The sequence below is a fragment of the Amblyomma americanum genome, chromosome 2 (genome assembly GCF_052857255.1).
Source record: "Amblyomma americanum isolate KBUSLIRL-KWMA chromosome 2, ASM5285725v1, whole genome shotgun sequence".
In the NCBI taxonomy this organism is placed as follows: domain Eukaryota; kingdom Metazoa; phylum Arthropoda; class Arachnida; order Ixodida; family Ixodidae; genus Amblyomma; species Amblyomma americanum.
In genome coordinates, this window is record NC_135498.1 from 33,492,345 (window position 1) to 33,515,017 (window position 22,673).

The 22,673-nt window shown below is 49.5% G+C and overlaps 1 protein-coding gene across 2 annotated transcripts in view; it reads left to right on the forward strand.

Moving 5' to 3' along the window:
- Positions 1 to 931: 931 nt before the first annotated feature.
- LOC144120946 (uncharacterized) overlaps positions 932 to 22,673 on the forward strand; it is a 209,660-nt gene continuing 187,918 nt past the window's right edge. For both annotated transcript variants that reach the window (XM_077653772.1, XM_077653773.1), the window contains exon 1: positions 932 to 1,966. In XM_077653772.1, the coding sequence (XP_077509898.1) occupies positions 1,900 to 1,966 (67 nt within the window). In that variant the 5' untranslated portion in view covers positions 932 to 1,899. The remainder of the gene's footprint in view (positions 1,967 to 22,673) is intronic.

The window sequence follows — 22,673 nt, forward strand, 5'->3', positions numbered from 1 at the left end:
CACCTATGACCACTGCACTTGTTTTGTCCTGCTTGCCTTGATATACTAATTGATATCCTTCTTCCATTTCATCATTTAAGCAGACTGAAAAGCACAACTGTTTCACTCAAATGCACTTGGCGATAAAACGTAGATCATCAATTATTCATGAAGCTTAACAATTTCAAGAACATGTGTCACAGCTTTAGCAGTTAGACGCCGATCATGCTGACGCTTCAGAGCTTGACAAGCAAAAATTTTGTACCGACGTGAGGGAAGTGAATGCAAAAACCATGCTCTCAAATTCTCTTCTTCGTAGCTCAGGAACCATTGATTCAACAATGCATAGCGCAGTTTTGTATCCGATAAGTCTAATGTGAGTGGTAGAGTCGTATAACTACAGCATTACTTTTCTTTTTACGTTAGAAACTCGCCATTTTGCTCCTAAAAGCGTACCAGACATTCTTTGCAAAGTCACGCAGGATGCACTGCGCAGTGAAAGCCCACGCCAACTTCCTTCCATAGCCTCACGGACGAACTACAGCGAGACGTCCCACAAGCTTTGCCGTGACCGCCACCTTCCTCCTTCCCGAGCTTCAGCCACACGCGCGAGTTTCACGATCTGTCGCCTGGATGGCGCTCTCTGTTCACGTCGACTGCAACGTCACGCTGGCTTTCCTTCCGCCTTCTTTCTCTCTCTCTTTCTTTTCGCCGTGACGTCACGGAGCATCTTCCTTCGTCCTCTCTCGCTGCCTGCTCCGTACGTCCTCTCCCGGACAACCAGCGGTCAGAGCACTGGAGACCGAAGGAAGCATATTCGCGGGAGAGAAGATGTTCGAGAGATCGGGCCTGCGAGCACCGCTTCCTTTCCTCCTCTCCCTCTTTCGCACGCGAGCCGCTCTGGCGGGCCTGCGGCGGCAGCGTGTTCGCGGGATCCTCGCGAGGCGCCGGCCCGCTCCAGGCGGCGGCTCCAGCGGCAGCTGACGACGCGGGCCACGCCGCTCTCTTCCTTCCCACCTGGTGGAGAGAGAGAGAAGAAGGAGAGTAGGAACGCGCTGCACCCTCTCGCCCCTTCTTTCTTGCTTCCTCCCCGACTTTCGCTCCCACCCCCCAATTTTTATTGTCCGTCCGGGAGGCGCCGTGGGATGCAGCCGGAGACGACGTCGACGACATCGTGCTCTCAAAGCGCTCCGCGCTGAAGTCGGGAACGCATCGCGCGCGCTCCTGCTCTGCTCGTGTAGTACCTCTCGCTCGGAGCGCGCGGCGTGCTGTTTGGGACAGCGGTTCTGCTGAGCGACAGACATCACCGGCGGTTCGTACGTACTACGCGCGCGATCGGAGGCTCGGTCGACACCGGCGTGGTGACAGCCTTTGACACTTGTGCCGTGAACGGAACGTGTTGTTGACAGTTGCATTTACTGTCGGTTTGAGTGACGTAGTTGCCATGTACTACAGCCGGTACTCACCTGCGACATAGAGTGTCATCGGATCGGCCGCGTTCTTGCCAGGAGAAGTAGAGTGAGCCGTGAGGGCTTTGTTGTACCCTCGTGGAATTCGTCGCAAGCTCAATAGTCGTGATCACATCTCACAGGCTACTTCTTCCAAATTGCCGAGCAGGAATATGAATTTGCAGGCAACACTGTAAACTTCTCACTCGGAGAGTTCCATGCCCTTGCTTTGTTAGGAACACCCGATCCTTGCTGTTGACTCTGCAAAACTAATTCCCTGCTGAGCGCGACAGAGCTGCCGTTTTTTCGTGCGGATCGCACTGTGTGGGACGTCCGACACAGCGGAGCGAAGTCTTCGTCCACGAACCCGAAGTGGAGGGATAGTTGGACCTTCCTGCAAACCAGCGACAACACGCTTCTGGAGTTGGTTGTGCACGGGTGTTTCTGCCGCAACTCGTCAACTTTTGTCGTCATGAAACCAAAGTGGAGGTTCGCCACCGCTGTTCTTCTATGGACTGTCGTTGGCAGCTGCACAGCAGGTAAGTTCACTGTCTACTTTCTTCACTGAGACACATTGGCGCGGAGCGGAACTTTAACCATCTTTCACAACAAGCTTAAACAGTTGTCACCATCCTTGGGTGCACGCGGCGTGGCTTTAGCACCACTATAGTGACGTAACGTGACGACTGCGGCGAGATTTTTCAGCTCAAGCGTCAGGTCAGGCCAAATGGCGCTAAGTGGTAGAATCACTGCAGATCGAAACACACGAATGACACAAAGTTAACACGATTTGTCAGCCTTTCAAAGTGTCGATACCACTTTAGTTTAAATAGAGGGTTGTTCGGAGTCTACAGCGTTCTAGACATGTACGACGGCCTTCGTATAACAAGCGCTTCAAGACCCGTAAATACGGAGTCCTGCTCTCTCGACATCAATATGCTCAAGCATGAGGATATGACTTTATTTGAAGTGCGTCGACATGACTGGCAACGTTAACAGTTCGTTTGAAGGAAATGTGTTATTATTATTGTGGTTCTCTAAGATGGTTTTACTTAAGAAGGACGAAGTTCTGGAAGGCAAGTAAAAAGCGCTTCTTACATCCATACTCTTGTCTTTGCCACTTAATACGAACGCAATACTGTATGAGCGTGGAGAGCTGCGAATATCGCTATGCGTCTTCGATGAGTAACGCACTAGCTGCCAGCAGTGCTCTGTGGAATACATTTGACCTACTCATAATACTCGTGGCAAATTACTGAGACATAAAAACAAACACCAGTTGCTTTTAAAACGTCAGCTAACGGAGACCATGTGCAACAGGAACTTTCTCGTTGATGCCATCTCGTCTCATAAGTGCGATTTTTTTCGCGTTCATTAAAAATGGCGCCTGCAGAGTCTGCGTCTTTCCACAAACTGCATCTAGTGGTTATGCTTGGGTCAGCGGGAAACAACAATGACCGCGATGTCAGCCTCAAGGCGGCTTGTTCGTGACCGCGTTTAATTAGAAACCGAGAAACTCGTTGTTTCCGTTTCCACTTCCAGCGCGGTCATTGACGCGTGAATCGCGGCCACGCAGAAGCCTTGCTGTGCGTGTCACGAAGATCCGCGTCTTGTGGCGCGTCTGTATACATATGCAAGCTTCAGGGAAAACGAGCTGGAGCTGAAAATACCGTCACTGCGTGCATTCTCGGCGCCGGGTTATTCTTGTCCCTTGTCCCGAATTTTTGTTTCTGTTTAAAAGCGTGACAGTGAAGCGAACAGAGTGTATCCTTTGGAGCAACGCCACATGTCATCCTCCTTCGATCAACTTAATGCAGAAATGCCGCGTTAAGCCTAAATTTTTTCGTTAGGAATTCACTTGCAAGTGCAGGGCACTGTTCATGACGCTGCGGACCGGTAGTTATGCAAAGTCTTGTCCATATGTGCCATTCTAAGGACAATCAACTATTAGGATTAGTACTAGCTAGCAGCGACCTTTAAAAAGCGCGCAAGGAGCTGGATCAGTAGTTTACAGGATGTCGTTTCAGACATATTATTCCTCTGTATCGTCAATTTTTCCCAAACGTATTGTTAGTTCATGTTTTGCAATGGTTAGCAGCTGCCAATACTTGGATTTCTGTGTGTGTGCGGGATTTAGTCAGGTGTTCTTCAACATGTTGCACATGTTCTCATTGGCTTCAACACACACTGTAAACTAGAATCAAATAAATGCTAAAGTTTCTATAGTTTTCTTTTGTGCATTCAAACTTCAAAAGCGCACAGAATTGGAGCACCGACTAAGCTAACGCCTTCCACAAACGAAATTGCTTCAGCCTCACCTTTTTACACCGAAGCAGAGCTAGGGAGCTATGCTTGTGTTTATAAGTTATAAGTAGCAGTGTGACTTTTCTGTTTGAACAGAAAAAATAACTCTAACAGTGCGAAGAATTCAATTCTCAATGCGTAGCCAGGCTGTGGTACCGCTCGATTAGCGCAGTTGCACATCTTGAGGCGCTGATCCTCTACCATACACGCCTCTGCAGATCGTGAGGCTCCACCTCCTCGCCGTCTGCTAGCGAATTTTCGCCTTCATAGGCCAGTTACTTTGCTAATATCGTGAGGCTCCACCTCCTCGCCGCCTGCTAGCGAATTTTCGCCTTTATAGGCCAGTTACTTGGTTAAGATCGTGAGGCTCCACCTCCTCGCCGTCTGCTAGGGAATTTTCGCCTTCATGGGCCAGTTACTTGGTTAAGATCGTGAGGCTCCACACTCTCGCCGTCTGCTAGCGAATTTTCGCCTTCATAGGCCAGTTACTTGGTTAAGATCGTGAGGCTCCACCCTCCCGCCGTCTGCTAGCGAATTTTCGCCTTCATAGGCCAGTTACTTGGTTAAGATCGGGAGGCTCCACCCTCTCGCCGTCTGCTAGCGAAAATTTTCGCCTTCATAGGCCAGTTATTTGGTTAAGATCGTGAGGCTCCACCCTGCTCGCCGTCTGCTAGCGAATTTTCGCCTTCATAGGCCCGTTATTTGGTTAAGATCGTGAGGCTCCACCCTCTCGCCGTCTGCTAGCGAATTTTCGCCTTCATAGGTCAGTTATTTGGTTAAGATCGTGAGGCTCCACCCTCTCGCCGTCTGCTAGCGAATTTTCGCCTTCATAGGCCAGTTATTTGGTTAAGATCGTGAGGCTCCACCCTCTCGCCGTCTGCTAGCGAATTTTCGCCTTCATAGGACAGTTACTTGGTTAAGATCGTGAGGCTCCACCTCATCGCCGTCTGCTAGGGAATTTTCGCCTTCATAGGCCAGTTACTTGGTTAAGATCTGAGGCTCCACCCTGTCGCCGTCTGCTAGCGAATTTTCGCCTGCATAGGCGAGTTACTTGGTTAAGATCGTGAGGCTCCACCTCCTCGCCGTCTGCTAGGGAATTTGCGCCTTCATAGCCCAGTTACTTGGTTAAGATCTGAGGCTCCACCCTCTCGCCATCTGCTAGCGAATTTTCGCCTTCATAGGCCAGTTACTTGGTTAAGATCGTGAGGCTCCACCTCTTCGCCGTCTGCTAGGGAATTTTCGCCTTCATGGCCAGTTACTTGGTTAAGATCGTGAGGCTCCACCCTCACGCCGTCTGCTAGCGAATTTTCGCCTTCATAGGCCAGTTACTTGGTTAAGATCGTGAGGCTCCACACTCTCGCCGTCTGCTAGCGAATTTTCGCCTTCATAGGCCAGTTACTTGGTTAAGATCGTGAGGCTCCACCCTCCCGCCGTCTGCTAGCAAATTTTCGCCTTCATAGGCCAGTTACTTGGTTAAGATCGTGAGGCTCCACCCTGCTCGCCGTCTGCTAGCGAATTTTCGCCTTCATAGGCCCGTTGTTTGGTTAAGACCGTGAGGCTCCACACTCTCGCCGTCTGCTAGCGAATTTTCGCCTTCATAGGCCAGTTACTTGGTTAAGATCGTGAGGCTCCACCTCCTCGCCGTATGCTAGCGAATTTTCGCCTTCATAGGCCAGTTACTTGGTTAAGATCGTGAGGCTCCACCTACTCGCCGTCTGCAACCGAATTTTCGCCTTCATAGGCCAGTTACTTGGTTAAGATCGTGAGGCTCCACCCTCTCGCCGTCTGCTAGCGAATTTTCGCCTTCATAGGCCAGTTACTTGGTTAAGATCGTGAGGCTCCACCCTCACGCCGTCTGCTAGCGAATTTTCGCCTTCATAGGCCAGTTACTTGGTTAAGATCGTGAGGCTCCACCCTCTCGCCTTCATAGGCCAGTTACTTGGTTAAGATCGTGAGGCTCCACACTCTCGCCGTCTGCTAGCGAATTTTCGCCTTCATAGGCCAGTTACTTGGTTAAGATCGTGAGGCTCCACCTCCTCGCCGTCTGCTAGGGTATTTTCGCCTTCATTGGCCAGTTACTTGGTTAAGATCGTGAGGCTCCACCTGCTCGCCGTCTGCTAGGGAATTTTCGCCTTCATAGGCCAGTTACTTGGTTAATATCGTGAGGCTCCACCTCCTCGCCGTCTGCTAGCGAATTTTCGCCTTCATAGGCCAGTTACTTGGTTAAGATCGTGAGGCTCCACCTCCTCGCCGTCTGCTAGCGAATTTTCGCCTTCATAGGCCAGTTACTTGGTTAAGATCGTGAGGCTCCACCTACTCGCCGTCTGCAACCGAATTTTCGCCTTCATAGGCCAGTTACTTGGTTAAGATCGTGAGGCTCCACCCTCTCGCCGTCTGCTAGCGAATTTTCGCCTTCATAGGCCAGTTACTTGGTTAAGATCGTGAGGCTCCACCCTCTCGCCGTCTGCTAGCGAATTTTCGCCTTCATAGGCCAGTTACTTGGTTAAGATCGTGAGGCTCCACCCTCTCGCCTTCATAGGCCAGTTACTTGGTTAAGATCGTGAGGCTCCACACTCTCGCCGTCTGCTAGCGAATTTTCGCCTTCATAGGCCAGTTACTTGGTTAAGATCGTGAGGCTCCACCTCCTCGCCGTCTGCTAGGGTATTTTCGCCTTCATTGGCCAGTTACTTGGTTAAGATCGTGAGGCTCCACCTGCTCGCCGTCTGCTAGGGAATTTTCGCCTTCATAGGCCAGTTACTTGGTTAATATCGTGAGGCTCCACCTCCTCGCCGTCTGCTAGCGAATTTTCGCCTTCATAGGCCAGTTACTTGGTTAATATCGTGAGGCTCCACCTCCTCGCCGTCTGCTAGCGAATTTTCGCCTTCATAGGCCAGTTACTTGGTTAAGATCGTGAGGCTCCACCTGCTCGCCGTCTGCTAGGGAATTTTCGCCTTCATAGGCCAGTTACTTGGTTAAGATCGTGAGACTCCACCTCCTCGCCGTCTGCTAGCGAATTTTCGCCTTCATAGGCCAGTTACTTGGTTAAGATCGTGAAGCTCCACCTCCTCGCCGTCTGCTAGGGAATTTTCGCCTTCATAGGCCAGTTACTTGGTTAAATATGAGCTTCTCGTCTCCAAAAAAGGATGCTGACGAGAAACCATGCATAAGCGTCACGAAAAAGCTGCTGGCACTTCCATCGCTGCCGTCAACACGCAGACCACGTGATGCCCCATCCTCTCACTCCTCCTGGCGGAGAAACAACCAAACAATAATATGACAATCTGGTTTTAAGACCCACTTGCGTTTTTGTCTTACGGCTCCTTAATTTACCTTTTACTTCTTTTTGTAAAACACGATAGCTGCTACAAATTTATTTAAAAGGTGACATTCATAACGTGTAGTCCACTTCAGAAATGCAGGCAATTTAGACCCATGGCCAAAGTATGCGCTTGCAGAGTATACCAGCTTGACTTGACGCCACACAGTTTTGGTATTTCAGGTCTGGCAAATAATACACGAAATTGCGCTCAGGCCCGACGTTTTGCAATATGGGGCGACGTGTAGTCATTTTACCATGCGACTGAGTGGCACATGCGAGTGCTTCGACCACAGGGACACTTCCCACTGAACCGTGCCCCGAGAGAGACGGGACATGAAAACTCACTTATGTAAGCTGCTCGCCAAATGCAGCAAACATGTACTTGAATATATTATTGAAGGGCACTGAACAGAGGAAATTTGTATTCGTGTTCCTTCTATTCCTTTCATTATCTTTAATTAACACTGAGATATAGCTATGGAGAAAAGGGTTCATGGAAGAGTCGCTCAGATGAAAACATTCCTGAGTACATTGGTAGAAAAAAAGGAAAACAAACTAGAAGCAGAGTTAGGATCCTTCGAAACTTGTAAGGCACTCTGACTTGCAAAGCGTACTTGTTCATAAGAGGTAGCGCAATTCTTGTGCTTAGTAAAGCATGCGCCTCTGAGGAAGCTATGTTGCTCTGAGGAAGCTATGCTGTTCTGAGGAAGCTTTTAAGGAAAACGCACGCGACATTGTGTGTTCTCCCGCATATACAGATAGTTATTGCCGGCAATGGCAAGCTGCCAGTGGTCGACAATTTCGCAGAAGACCAAACACTGAATCTGTGAACGCCGGTCTTGCTTTTCTGATTTTTCTTAATGATATCAGCCCCGTGTATTTTGTTGAGTACTAATAATTTCTTCAAGGTGAACATGAACCAACTGTGAGGCCCTGCTAAATTAAGTGAAATAGCGCGATTAATGCAGCGAGCAAAACTAACATCTATATATCCAGTGCACATAGCTTCAACAAGCGTTTGACAGCCCATAGGATAAGCTATGAGCTCACGACTTGAGCTCACGTCCTTCTTGTGCCGTAGCTGTTACACATGAAACTAGAACAAATGTAGCATAGGAACTGAAGCGGACATCTTGTTTCTCAGGCAAGTAAAGCGAATTCGAAATGCTCCTAGAGCTCTGTTCAATTCAGTTCAGAGCCAGTTATTATTATTTTTTAAAACGTGAGCTTTATCTTCGACGTGCCCGAAGCTGACTAAGAATTTATCACGTGACCATCCCCTACAAGTGCTTAGCGCTACCTTTGCCGTCAAGCGGGCCGCGCTCTCACCTCGAGATCAGGACACCACCCCGAGCGCGCGGCCCGTGATTCGCTCATCGCGCAACCTTTGATGCCACACTATGAACTCGAATACACCTACATGGGAGTAAAAAAGGGGGTAAGCTGTCCTCTGGCGTACCCCCTTTCATAAAAGGGAGTGGTCTAGAGGACAGCTTATAGTCCCTTTTTACTCCTTTCTGTTTGGAGTGCATCGGATGGGACGTGCGGAGGTGCACACCTGCACCTCCAAACACTTGGAATCGTCTCTGTAGGGGTTACAAGTAGTTATAACGGAAGGCGCGGTAGCAGGCTCACAGTGGGTGGACACCCGTGAAAGAAGGAGTTAAAGGAGGGGTGAAAGGGGCAATGATGTAAAAAAAAAAGAGCATTTACGCGCGTTATCGTTGAGTTTCGCGACTTACGCGGTATAACGTAAGCGTAGTCAATTGTACCGAAAGTAATGCAAAAGTTAGTACCACTTTTTTATGAGCTCACATACGTCATTAAAATTCCACAAGCTTGTAGGGCAACTCTTTCTTAATACTTTAATTAATGTATAGCATTGATTACAAGGGAACAATTTGGCACTGCGTTAATTCGTCTACTCGCTGACGATTCGTGTCAGTGGTTGCAGTTTATGTTCTCCCACTGCGTGGTTTGTCTTCAGCGCGGGTATTCCTCGTTTAAACTGCTTAATCCATTTCAAAATTTTGCGCTTATTTTCAATGGTATCATCCCCGTAAACATTCAGTAGCCTTCTGTGGATGTCGAACAGCCTGCAAACCTCCTTCGTCCGAAACTCAACGACGGCCCATGGCTCCTACTTGGATTCGAATGGCTACATGCAGCGAAAAAGATCATTTAGTTACCTGCAACAGAATTTGAACAATGTACGCCAAGCAATAAAGAAGTTCTGCCAACTTTTGCATTACTTTAAATATGATAACCCTCGCATTTCTCGCATTGGAGAGCGTAGGTTGTGAGCTAATAATGCGTTGCTTACTACGCGATTACATAAAACGACCTCTATCAAAAATAGAATAGATGCGGCCTGATTAGCTTCGCCCCAGTGGTATGAAGACAGGCTTCGTCCCGGCGACGGAGTCACGACAAGCACTCCCAGAGCAGTGTCCACAAGAAGAGCGCGCACGTATCTTCGGCAAGCATCTCACAGGTCGCGTCGACAACGACGCGTTTGACAAAGCGGCAACTGACGACAGCCCTTTCCTGCGGCATAATTGCATTTGTACACGTCACACGGGTGACACAACCGGACCGCTCCTGACCCCAACATAGGAAAGAACGTGGTGCAACCACCACTTGGTCTGTTCCAGTGCTGGCACCTACTGCAAGGAGCATAGGTGCTCTATCGCAAACAGTATAACATGACCCGTTTTACGAAATCAGAGTCGATATGAAATCAGAACCGGCACAGCATTTTTTTCTTTGGACTCCACCATAAGTCGCTTTCATAATCTGGCCGGCAGCGATCACAAAGGGCGTAGTATTCATCCTATCCTATAGTCGATGTAGTCTGTCTCGGACACGATTGCAATTGCGAATGACAGTTTATTAATAGAGACACCATGGATTCTCGGAGCGACTACGCGGTACACTGTAACTGCGCCAGCATCGACCCGCCGGTAACAAAAAGCTGCTTTTGTTGCGTTGATCTGATATCTAATGGCTCGTATACTCAGCCCGCTGCTGGAGCTAAACCCCGAGTCAGGAGGCGGTTGCATCAGTCAGTGCTTTGATTTCTTTACCTCTTTACCAGCCCGCTCCAATATTGCTCCTATTCCTTCGCTTTACTGTCAGTTGTAGCAGTGACGAAAGAGTCACCGACTCGACGAGCGGACAAAGCCGCTTCAAAGCGTGCTCGTGGCGTAAGAGCCGATTATGCACAAAGACCCGCGCTCTTCGTCGTAATCTCTTTCGCTCCGTCTCCTCTTAATTTCCTTTTTGTTTTCGTTTTTTTTCTTTTGCCCGTGCGCGCCGCGCCGTTCACTGCTGAGCACCGAGGAACCCTATTCAACCTACGCGTCCCTCCCCCACCCAAAGTATCCCCCTCGCAACCCCCCTGCGAAGAGGCCTCCGAAGAGGCCCCCGAATCCATTAAAGGCAGCGTTGTTATCCGCTGCCCGAGAATAAACGAGGCCTTCACGACGTAGTTGCTGAGCCAATCCGCCTGCTCCTTCTGTCTTTTACCCGCTCTCCCCCTCTCCCCCCGCTCCCCCCGCTCCCTCAGCCCCTGCTTCCGCTGCAACTCCATTTGTTTTAATCTCGTTGCCATGTTACGAAACGTAAGTATACGCACGGCCCGGTGTTCCTCACTAATTGTTCCCCCGGCGAGTCACGGCTTTCCTGCATTTCTTTGCTGTTTGTACAAACGGCCCCACGTACACAAATGGCGCTCAGCCTAAAAAGAGCATCGTAGGGATCACTACTCTGCGTGGCGTGATCCGCCTGCAGGTAGTTCGTTAGATGCGATTCGTGATGCTGAAAAGCAGGTTTACGGAAGCGATAACAACAAACTGCCTGAATAGATGACTGCCCCGGTGGGAGTGCGAGGGGGTTTATCTGGGATGAAGGGGGATTAATAGGGGCAACATTGCCAGACTACGGAAAGTTCGAAATTGAAAATCATCAGTTTTATCCTGGGAATAGCCCCGGAAAACTTTTAACGAATCGTGATGATATGTAGCTGGAGTGAGCGCGCCTGCGTGGAGCTGTAGCATCGGGGCAGGATAGTTCGTGCCCAAAGAGGCGTACGTGTTCCGAAACGCGAAAGTTCGATGAAAGTTAGGAACTAGATTGAGCCAGAAGTTTCACCCAGTGTTTCCACTCGTTTTGCTTCTAAAGTTTCGCAACGCTCTCAAAAGAGAACGTTGGTGCTGAGACCAAACAGACATTCCATATATTTGAAATTAGCTAAACATTTGCGAACATATGCACAAGAGAACCCGGAGCCCGACATATTTTTAAAATCTTACGTAAGGGTAATTCGGTCTAAAACTATAGTAGCGTGTCGCTGCCCGTTATAGCAAAGCATCTCTGCGAAAATTTCAATACATGGGGCACATCTTTGTTATAGACTCTATAGAGACTGCCTAAAGAAATTCAATTTCTTTAGGCAGTCTCTAAAGTCTATAACAAAGATGTGCCCCATGCATTGAAATTTTCGCAGCGATGTTTTGCTATACCGGGAAACGATACGCCACTATAGAGGCAGCTCAGTTATTTATTACCTATCGCTGTAATAACGTGCACGATTACGGCTTTCAGCTGCTGAGCACCAATATAATGTGAGCTGAATCCCACAACACTCCACTTCGACAAAGGCGAAACGTTAAGCGCCTTCGTACAGATTGCGATGCACGTTAAACACACCCAGGTGATCAAAATCACTCCAGAGATCGCACAACGGCGTGCGATCATAGCTCGCAGCGCTACTCTGGGAAGTAGAAATCGATTAACCTAACCGCTAACGATTATTCTCTTCGAACGCAATCACCGATGCTCACCCATATCTCGACTCTACGTTCCCATCACCAACAAGCGCGGACCGCGGCCAGCACAGCTTCGCAAGCTCAATAGTTCTACATACATCGCGATAAGGCGCGAACGGAACGGTGCGCGCGCAAACAGTAGCCGGGGCGAGGAAGGCGGCCGGGCGCGCGCGGTATTATACAAAAGCGCGCAATCGAGTTCACGGTCGAATGCCGCCCTTCATGCGGGACACCGGGGTATGGTGCCAGCCTCTGGCCGAGAGAGAGAGAGGAGAAAAGAAAGAAGAAAGGAAAAGAACAACGAATAAGAAAGAAAAACCCTTTGCAGGCCGGCGCGTGCTTCCTGAAGTGTGTCGTCTTCGCCGTCTCGCCTATAATACCGAAGCTCGTCGCGCTGCCCTGGTGATCGCCAGCGCGTGTGCGACGCCATCTTGTCCCCCCCCCCCCCTCCCCCCAACCACTCCTTTTGTTCTACCCCCTCCTCTGAGCTCGAAAACCTGTCCCTTCCGGAGAATCGCAATTAGAAATCTTTCCGGTTCCCTGCCCGCATGCGCCTATATAACCGCGCTTGGCAGAGCCATGCCGCGTTATACGTATACAAATACAAGACCTTCGGAGAACTAAAGACGTTTTTGAGACGCTCGGTGAGGTCTGTGCGATTTAGGGGATAGACTAAAAAAAAATGACGGCCGGTATTAAGCGGATAATTACAAGAAGAAACGGCGCGAAGAAGATGGAGAGGAGTGAGAGATGGAAGAAAAAAGAAATAGTGGCAGCTGAATATAAAGATAAGCAGTAAGGCTGTTATCGCTGCAGCATCCTCCGTTTACTCCTTTTTTTTTCCTTCCTCTCTTCTTCTTCTCTCGCTCCCTAGGGCAGCAGGCAGTCTGGTGGCCGCAGCAGACGAAGGAGAAAATTGCTCCACCGTCGGGTCGTTTCTGAAGGAACCGGGTCGAAATTAAAGACAGCGCCGTCTACGCTCGCCGGCGTATATATAGAAAAGTATTCGCACGTATACGCCTACGAAGTGCAAGGAAGGAAAGAGACGGTACATAACGCCTTCAGGGCTCTATAACGTTCTTGCTGGAATATTACACGCCCACCCCTCCTCCTGTTCCTCCTCCTGTCTCTCTGTTCTATGCCGCTGCCTTCTTTTCTTGTCTTCTTCACTTCCCGGCTACATTGCTTCGACGTCGGCCCTCCCTTTGTTTCGGCAAATAAAACGCGCAAGAAAAGAATTTTTTTTTTTTTGCTGTTCTTGTATACGCTGTCGCCGCCGCACAGGCTTCAGTCGACTCCCCGAGGAGAGAAGCAAGCCTGTCCGTTCCTTCAAGCGTTGCGGACACACGTCACGGTAGCTAGCTTATACGGTGAAGCGTGAGGAACTCGTTTCCAGGATGATTTATGTAGGCTCCGAGAAGGCGTCGTGTATGCGCGCTGAAGATACATATCTCTGGGAGAAGCGAATGATATACCCCGACGCTCCTCAGCCGGCACGCTTCAGGAGCGCGCCGTCTACTGTAGATGTACTCCCAAGGCGCAGACCGCAAGCAAGCTTACTGCAGCTATCTAGCTCCCTTGTCGAGTACCGGGCCTATCTCTCGACGATATTCCTTAATTTTCTCGGCAGAAACCTCACATCCACTCGGGAGGAATAAACGCCGTCTTGTTCCTGCTTCGCAAGCCTTTCGCTTTATCTCGGCTTATCTGTCGCTGAATCCAAATTGCAGATAGGGGAGCGAGGCATTGTTTTCGTCTTGGCTGCACGCGAAAAAGAAGATGCAGTAGCCCGTGCACCTTCTTCCAAACTTTTGGAGCGGACTTGCTTGTCCGATAACGCGGCCGGATATCGTCCGTTGGCAGCATACCTTGGCTCCAGAGAGCTTTCAGGCCCGAGTTCTTTGAACCCTCGCGAGAATGCTGGTGTCGTGAAGCTGGTTGGATATAGGACGTTTGGTGTTGCGTGTCAGGTAGTGTGCTTTCGACAAAAGGGAAGGCAAAATAAAGAAGTGAATGAGACGCATAGATTTAAAAGAAAAATAAATATCGTTATGAATTTGAGAAGTTATTTTACACACGCAGAGGTAAGAAGTGGCGAGACACATCGCAAGAACGAATTAAATACCCGGTATTCACTTCTGATTACGAAAGAAGCTCTAAATTTTGATAGAGCAATTCACAGCATTATTAGACAGTTTAGTACCAGTCGGAGATCTCGCCTTGTTACCAGCCTGTTTCCAGTAGGAGGCGCCCCTGACAATTTAGCTTCGTGGCCTCTTCCTCAACTAATATTTTTATGCAGTTTTGCATGATTAAAATTCACTGAGTAAACCTGAACCTGACAGTGTTAACGCAAGTTAGGGGAGAGGGACCTATCCAAGCCTGCATTGCTAGCATTCAGAGCAAGTAAGTGGAGTAACCTGGCAGGACGGCGTTTGAGAGAATGGTTAGTTTTATTCAAAGCCTCGGTTTTGTTGCGCTATGCGGGTCCCGCTGACGAAACGCGCTCCATCGCACATAGTCCAATCGGAGCGCCTTTGCTGGGTCGCGATACTGCACTGCAGTGTAGCCAACCGCAACTCTTGCACTTTCCATCGATAGAGAGTGCATGCAAAGGTCAAGGCACCTGCATACTTTCGCCGTCTTCCCGGTTTGTGTTCATGACGACCTTTCCTATTTGAAACGCCTTTTCAAACGAAGTAAAACCATAGTATACCCGCAACAGGCGCCTTACGCATATTTCGTTGAAGTTCAGAATAGAGCGAAAGACACGGAGATAGTCCGCATGCATCTAAGACGCCTGCATCACACAGGCTTCCAAAGCCCTTGTCGCGAACAAAATATGTGGCATTTCACGGATCACAAGAAAAAAAAAACGTCTTGTGCGTGCCGGCCGCATCGCTATTCACGCACGCCTCGAACAAAGCGAAGACACGAAATAAACAGGAAGGAAAGAAAAAAATACCCTCATAACTCAACCGTGTCGTATATGGCTGGGGAAAGCACATAAAAGCTTTCGGTGCCTGCCTAAACCATGCCTCCGCTGTCATCTGGAATAAGGAGCTAGAGAGCGCAAAATAATAAAAACGACTCTTGAGGTCGTAAACCACTTCTGGAACAACCTTAACGTTTCGGCACGTGACGACAGGCGCGCCGATATATGGCATAGCTCTTACCTAAAGTGCACTCAAAAAGCCCCGCACCATGGCGCGTGGTATTTGAGGAACCCTTTTGTTTGCTCATCACTCTTGTATAGGCCGCGCACGTCGTTCGGTATCTCGAGCAGAAAAGACGCCGCCTTACAAAAGAGGGACGTGAACGGAGGAGCGAGTGATGCGCTCCGCGCAGCTTTCGACATTCGTTTTAAGGTTCTCGGACGAGTCGAAAAACGGCCCACGCATTTACCCACGCTAATACTCTCCGCGCCCCACATAAATAAACGCGCTGAACGTTCCAAGAGAAAAGAGTCACTTTCCGACGACCCGAGAAAGCCAACGTCACACCGATAACGGAGAAACATTTCTTCTGGACGGACTATTTTCCTTTCGCTTCTTTACTCTACTTTATTTCGCGCCGCCTCTCCCTAGCAAGCGGTGTGCTAGACGAGGGATGTCCCCGTTCTCCTCGATGGCCCGTACAGAGTGATGAAACGGTTTCTGCGGGCGTTCATTTTTTCGCCCATCCTCGGGCTCCTCGGTGACTCGCTAGCGTGCCCTTGATGAAGAAATAGAGAAAAAAATAAAGAAGGAATGAGCGAAAGAATGAGATATAACCGACACTAGGGTGTGTATATATATTGGGGAGTGAGGGACGACACCGCGACTTCCATAGCGAACAAAATTTCATAACGCCCGATGAAGAAGCGCCGGCGAACGCGGCGGACGGGACCGGCCCGACTTTCTTATCAGACCCCCTGAAGCTCGCTAATGATAGAGGAGAAGAGAAAGAGGATAGAGAGAGGGAGGGAGGGAAAAGGGGGCTGCGGGAGTGGGTTGGAAATAGGGAGGAGGGAAGCAGGAAACTTCTCCGGGGCTCCGAGTGCGGCAACCGCGTCGTCGTACGGGCCGATCGATTGACATTTTCATTTGGGGATGAACCGACCCCTCCGGCGACCGAAGAAGTCGTTGCGCGCCCCAAGAGCTGCTCGGGTGGGGAAAGAGGATTTGGCGGACGTTGGGGAGGCAGAAAAGGGATGAGAGGAGATCGACGTCGGGAGAGCGGGAGAAGGAACCCTCTGTCCCGCCAGCGGGAGCAAGAGGAGGAGGGGGTGGGGCACGGCGGTGGTGCCTCCCCCCAATTTAGACGACGCACCAGCTACACGGCCTGCCTGACCCGCTGCCTCGCCGTTCCAGACATACATCGGTGTCCTCTGGAATTCTTTACCGTCACTTTCTTTTTTTCCTCTCTCCCTCTTTCTATTCTTTCTATTTTTTCTTGGGTCTAATCTCTAAACCGACTGAGTGATGCGGCTTATTATGGTGTTACCGGTGGCGGGTTATTCTTTATGTTTTCACCCGCCGCGGTGGCTCAGTGGTTAGGGCACTCGGCTACTACTGATCCGGAGTTCCCGGGTTCGAAACCGACCGCGGCGGCTGCGTTTCTATGGAGGAAAAACGCTAAGGCGCCCGTGTGCTGTGCGATGTCAGTGCACGTTAAAGATCCCCAGGTGGTCGAAATTATTCTGGAGCCCTCCACAACGGCACATCTTTCTTAATGTCTTCTTTCACTCCCTCCTTTATCCCTTCCCTTACAGCGAGGTTCAGGTGTCCAACGATATATGAGACAGACACTGCGCCATTTCCTTTCCCCAAAAACCAATTATTATTATTATTATTATTATTATTATTATTATTATTATTATTATTATTATTATTATTATTATTATTATTATTATTATTATTATTCACTGTAATAACACTACCGGACCTACCGGTTAGTGAGGGGAAAATCAACCTCCCCAGCGTGCACTCGCAAAGGAATAAGCATAAGAAGGCTACCAATGTGTCTCTCTAGTGAAGAAATTCATCAGCTTTTTGTGAATGCAGCTGCAATTAGCAGTGTATAGGTACGCAAGTACTGCGGCCTGCACCACGTTTTCACCTTCTCAAGGAGTAACACCACAATAATAAGGGAGTAATTACTCATTGGCATCCATCCAAGCGCAGCCAACGGCTACAAAAGAAAGCTAACAGCTTTCTCAGAAGCCTCGCAGCTAAAGAAAAATTCGTCCTGGTTCGGGGTTCGAACCCAGGACCACCGCTTCACCGGAGCAGTCGCTCTGCCTACTGAGCTAACCGGGACGGCAAGCGTATGGTAGGACGAGAGCGAATTGATCAATAACTCGAATTGGGAACCGTGCTGGTCAAATGTTAAGGGAAGCCCCCAAGGTGGAGTAAATTTGTAGTAAGGAAGGGATTACTTATTGTCATCCACCCAAGCGCAGCCAGTCTCGGTTAGCTCGGTTGGTAGAGGGACTGCTCCGGTGAAGCGGTGGTCCCGGGTTCGCACCGCGGACCAGGACGAATTGTTCTTTAACTACGAAGTTTCTGAGAAAGCTGTACAGCTTTCCTTTGTAGCCGTATGGCTGCGCTGGGGTGCATGTCAATGAGTAATCACTCCTTTATCACAAATTTACTCCACCTTGGGGGCTTCTCCTAAACATTTGACCAACGCCACAATGAAGTAACAAAGTAAAAAATGGACGGAAAAGTCTCAGGGTGGCTTCAGAATCGCCTCAGGGGAAGCGTGAGGGTGCTTACCACCCTGAGGCTTCCCCTGCCTTGTTTACTTCGTGATTGCCAAGCAACCATCCTCTCGTCCTCTGTCTACCATGGACCGAGTGTTCTTCAAAATGCCTCACAGAGAAAACGGCCGAAGCAATTAAAGTCAGGCATACTTGTAGTCTTGTGCGAAAGCGGTTGCGCTAGAAAAAAAAAAAGAACAGCAAAAGCGAGAGATGGTAAATAATGATAGACAAGCATGATCGTTCACATCCTTACGCTTTTACAAATTACATGGCACAGGAAAAACACGCCACGGACCTCTGAGCATTTGAGATCCGCCGCTAATTGAGCAAACCATTAGAGCTGCTGCTCTTATACACTGCTCGCATGATTGATCAACGAGATATGCATCGCACCGTTTAGACAGGTTTACATTTTTTCTTTTACCTCGAATTTAAAGCCGACTCAGTAAGCCCTGACTGGCGTGAGGTGTTAATGGATGCACGTACACTCTTCAACTTCGCTTAGCGCCCCGCCAACCGTGGACTACACGACTGTCACAAAGCGTAACGCGTCGCTTGCGCGCCCGACGTGGCGTGGCGTTCGCAGGGAGCGCGCTGCTCGGCGAGAAAGGCAGCCAAGCGATTCGTTTCGCGCGCCACTCTCGCTGTGACGAACGAGCGCAGTCTCGAGGCGGCTGTGTGCTCTGTTGTCACTCTTCGTTGCCACCGGCGCGTCAGGAGAGAGAGAGAGCTCGAAACAAACAAGGCACGAAATACGACGACCGTTAAAGACGGCGCCGAGACGGACGCGCGCTAAACGCGTTATGTAACCGGCCGTCAGCTCCGAGTGCAGGAGGCTCGTCGCGATCGTTGACAGGAACTTTGTAGCAAAGTCTGGTGTTTGGAGAAAAGCAAGACGTGACGTTGGGAAAGACAAGATAGCGAGGTAGAGGATCAATGTTTCCGTATAACGACGAGGGCATTGAGAACGCAGCCATTGCAGTGGTATTATACGACTCGAAGCAAATTGCAAGCCGTGTCAATTCACTCTTGATAATACTAATACACTTGATGGGCAGGGCTTCTAATTCTAGGGAAAGATGACCGATGGTCTTTAAGGCTAACGGACTGGATATCAAGCGAAGGCAAGCATAGCAGGAGGCGGCAGAAAGTTAGGTGGGCGGATGAGATTAAGAAGTATGGGGGGATAACGTGGCCGCAGCTGGCACAGGAGAGGATTAATTGAAGAGACATGAGAGATGCGTTTGTTCTGTAGTTGATTTAGTTCGGCTGATGATGCTGATGGTGACGACGACGCTTGATAAATATATCGAGGGTTGTCTAATAGAAAGAGAAGGTAGATGTGCGTTTATGAGAAGCTGAAGTCAGTATGGGTAGAGCCTGTTAAAATGTTGCAACCTTTTTACAACAAGGCTCATAGAAAGTAACGTATTTGTGATTGTTCAAAGACTTGCTGTGCTTCCTGAAAGATTTTCTTTCTAAAGCGGAGGCGAGAGAAGGAAAGCGAATAGCGGGTAACTTTTTCTTCAAAATACTTGTTTGGGACAGCACCGAACACTGGCCACTCCCCTGTCGTGTGTATGTGCCTTTACGACAGAAGTGAACAACAACAATCACATGTCTCGGAGAAAGGAACAACGAGAGCGTACAAACTGTATTTCACGTGCAACCTAATACATTCGGTCTGCAGATAAGGTCGCAATGAATTTCATATTCATTGAAGGGATTTTTCTACAAGAGAAGACTAGAGGCAGTGCTTAAAGTCAGTGATGTCTCGGCGGGGTCTCAGATCCCCCCACCAACATTTGCAAGGAATCTGAGAACCCGTCGTGCTAGATAGCGACTGCATGAATCCGAAGCAAGAAACGATTTTCTATTCTTCTTATCAGTGGCTGTCGAAATATATCTTCTTCATTGGTTTTAAAATTTCCCTGTGACATTTAGTAAGAATCATTAACATGTTTTCTAAAACCCGAGACGGAGAAAAATACAAAGTTGGAAGCACATCGCAAAGGATGGAAGAAAAAGAAATCCGTGCCCTCACATCACGAGGAAGTCCAGAGCTGGCCACTCAGCTCCAAGGGCACACAACAAGCACACTGGCAAAGCGTGCGAATCTTTTGTTTCAGGTCTGTGGCATAAAGTGAGCAAACAACGACCTTTAAAAATGTATTAAACGATGTGTAAAACAGGCCGCCAGCCGCTTTCTCTCTCTCTCTCTCCCTCTTTTATTTTCCTCTCCACCTGTGCTCGAATCACTAGACACCCCCCTTCGATGGAGCCAGATTTTAAGCACTGTCTAGACGTCGCTGTGACGACTGTGGTTTGCTGCATCTTAAAAGACTACAGTTATGCCCGTAACACAAGCCGGACGGACATCACTCGAGTATACGATAGAAAGAGAAGCTGTAGATACAAAACTGTCAGATCCAAGACGATGTGCATTGCTATTGTTTTAAAAATGATTCATCGCTTCGTTTCTGAGCCAAACGTCTCCTGATTGGCAACCGTTATGTACGCTTAGTAGATTATCTGTATTAATAGAGCGTTGTTTTTGTGTACACGTGAAATGTTGTCGCGCTTACGTCCACGCCAATATTCCTAGTGAGTATAAGCCTAATATCTGAAAAAAAAAACTTAAAGCTAAGCTGATCGTATACCCCATGTGATAGAGCACTCTTGAGAGAGAACCACAGAATATTATACGCGTATAGTGCATGCGTCTACATGAATATGCAAGTTATGCTTCCAAATGACATAAGAACACCACGTCTAGCGCTGAGGAGGCCACACGCAGCCACTCTAGACCCGCGTTATGTGTGCGCTTACGTAAGGAAAGACGAAGCTGCTACAATGCCACCATCCGCTCTCTTTGTCGCGAAGCGCGCCACTAAAGGCGGAAGCCTGCGTACAGAGCGCAGCGCCCACTCCGACGCAGATCTCCTTGCTTCTCGACGCAAAGTGACCCATTAGCGCGACGAGTGCCCCTTAATTCTCCCGTCTCCCCAGCCATTCTCCAGGGGAGCACTTCTTTTCTTCGCGAGATGCGCGACACCGCTGCCCGCGCCGCCGTCTCTCCATTGGCCACGAGCAGTAGAGAAGAAGGCTCGGCAAAGGGCAGCCAGTGACTGAGGCTGTTCTCCTCTGGGGCCCCAGTCGGCCGGCGTCAATTAGCAGTGCCGGGCTCGCCGAGTATATGTAGTCGGCGGCGGCAAATTGGGCGCGCGGGGTCAGCAAGAGCGCCCAAGCGTCTCAGCCGCCGGGCGCCATGCGGAAGGCTCCCCTTCCACCCTGCTGCTGCGGCGCTGCTCTGAAGCCGAGCCAACTTCCGGCGCCCGGCGCCGGAAGACATGCGGGCCGACGACGCCGTAGGACGTCCACTTCCGTCCGACGCGAACAGCGTGCTTGCGGACGGAGCATAATCGGCGCTGGGCCGAGAGGGAATTTGTTACGTACCGTAGAAAGCTGCCGTACAGCTTCCTATTCGTAGATGTACAGACTTTTTTCAGAAGTTCCCAAGCCATGCACTCTATTAAAGAATACGACTGAATGGTAGTAAAAGGAGAGTAAGATATTCTTTAGCGCATTGCCTTTTATAAAAATAAGTGCGTTAGACGACAGCTTACTCTCTTGTTACTCCTTTCTGCTTAGAGTGTACACTATAAATAGAAAGGAATAAAAATGGAGCAAGCTGCCCTGCACTATAGAGGACAGATTATTCCCTTTTTATTCCCACATGACCGTATTTGTTTCTAGAGTGTAGGGTTTTCAAAAAGCAGACATTTAAGAATGGCGATATAAGTGATCTGCGACTGAAATGCAAATCGATGGAAGGCAGGTAGAGCGAAGGAAGGGTTGGGATATTCTACAGGACTTGAAGTCTGGTGCTCGCGGCATTTGTTTTACACCCGCACTGCAAAAGCGACAGGATAACAATGAAGCCTATCGGATAAAAACCGGTCCAGCGTTCAAATAAAGGGCACCCATGCCTCATAGGCGGTCGCTCCATACATGGTTGCGTAGGTAGGAGGGCAGGTTATACATGATATGTATAGGCGAGCTTGGAAGAAGTGACAAGTGAAGACTATAGCCTCGATTGAAAATGAGAATTGATTGTGAGAATAAGATGCATGGGAACTCCCTTAAGAAGAAGGAGGAGGAGTACTGAGAAAAGGAGACACGCGCAGTGGGCGGAAATGCATTTATGTAACAGCTGACACCCTTGCTGGCGTAAGCTTGTGTGCATTTTCTTTCTTTTTTTTTCTACCAAGAAACGCCTCTACGTTATAACAACTTCCCCACGACGCACGCCCAGCTGCCACCTTTAGTGGATGCCTGCTCATAAACCTATCCCGCTGTGTGGATATCATGTTCATTTTGTGTCGTTAATAGCCAACTCACAAAACAGGGGGACCTGAGAAAAAGGAGAAGCGGAGACACAGATTGATAGCGAGAGAATCTATGCTAAAGGGCCCATCACGACCCTCAGCCAACCGAGCCCAAAGCCAAGCTCATATCGTAAGCAATACGTGTTTACCGTTTTGCCCACGCCTGGTCCACTAAAGTGCGTATATAGTATTCGGCACGAATCTGCGGGCTTCCGCAGTAACGGCCGCACTCATCATCCATCTTCCTACAACGAGACACTCCTTCTAAGTGATGCAGCAGTATCAGCCAAGCGACATAAAACGATAAAAGAAATGCGACAAATGTCCCAAGAAAGAGGTATTTGACGGGCATAAAGGCTATGATCAAGCATCTTTCTCGTCTCGTGCGCGTTGAACCACCGTAAACACATCCAGGAAGGGAAGTCCCATCCCTTCCGGCTCAGTCGCGCGCCGTGACGAGGCAGCGGCAACAGCAGCGGCGACCGAGGCGTCGTCGTCACAGCTTGGACGCGACTGAGCGGCAACAAAAATCCTCCGCCCTCGCAGGTGGAAGGGCCTGCCCGAAAACGCGGCCCCGACATCTCCCCACCGTCACCGCCACCGTCTTATACCCTCTCGGACCACTCAGTTCACGGGTCAGCGCCCCTTAATTTCTCGCCG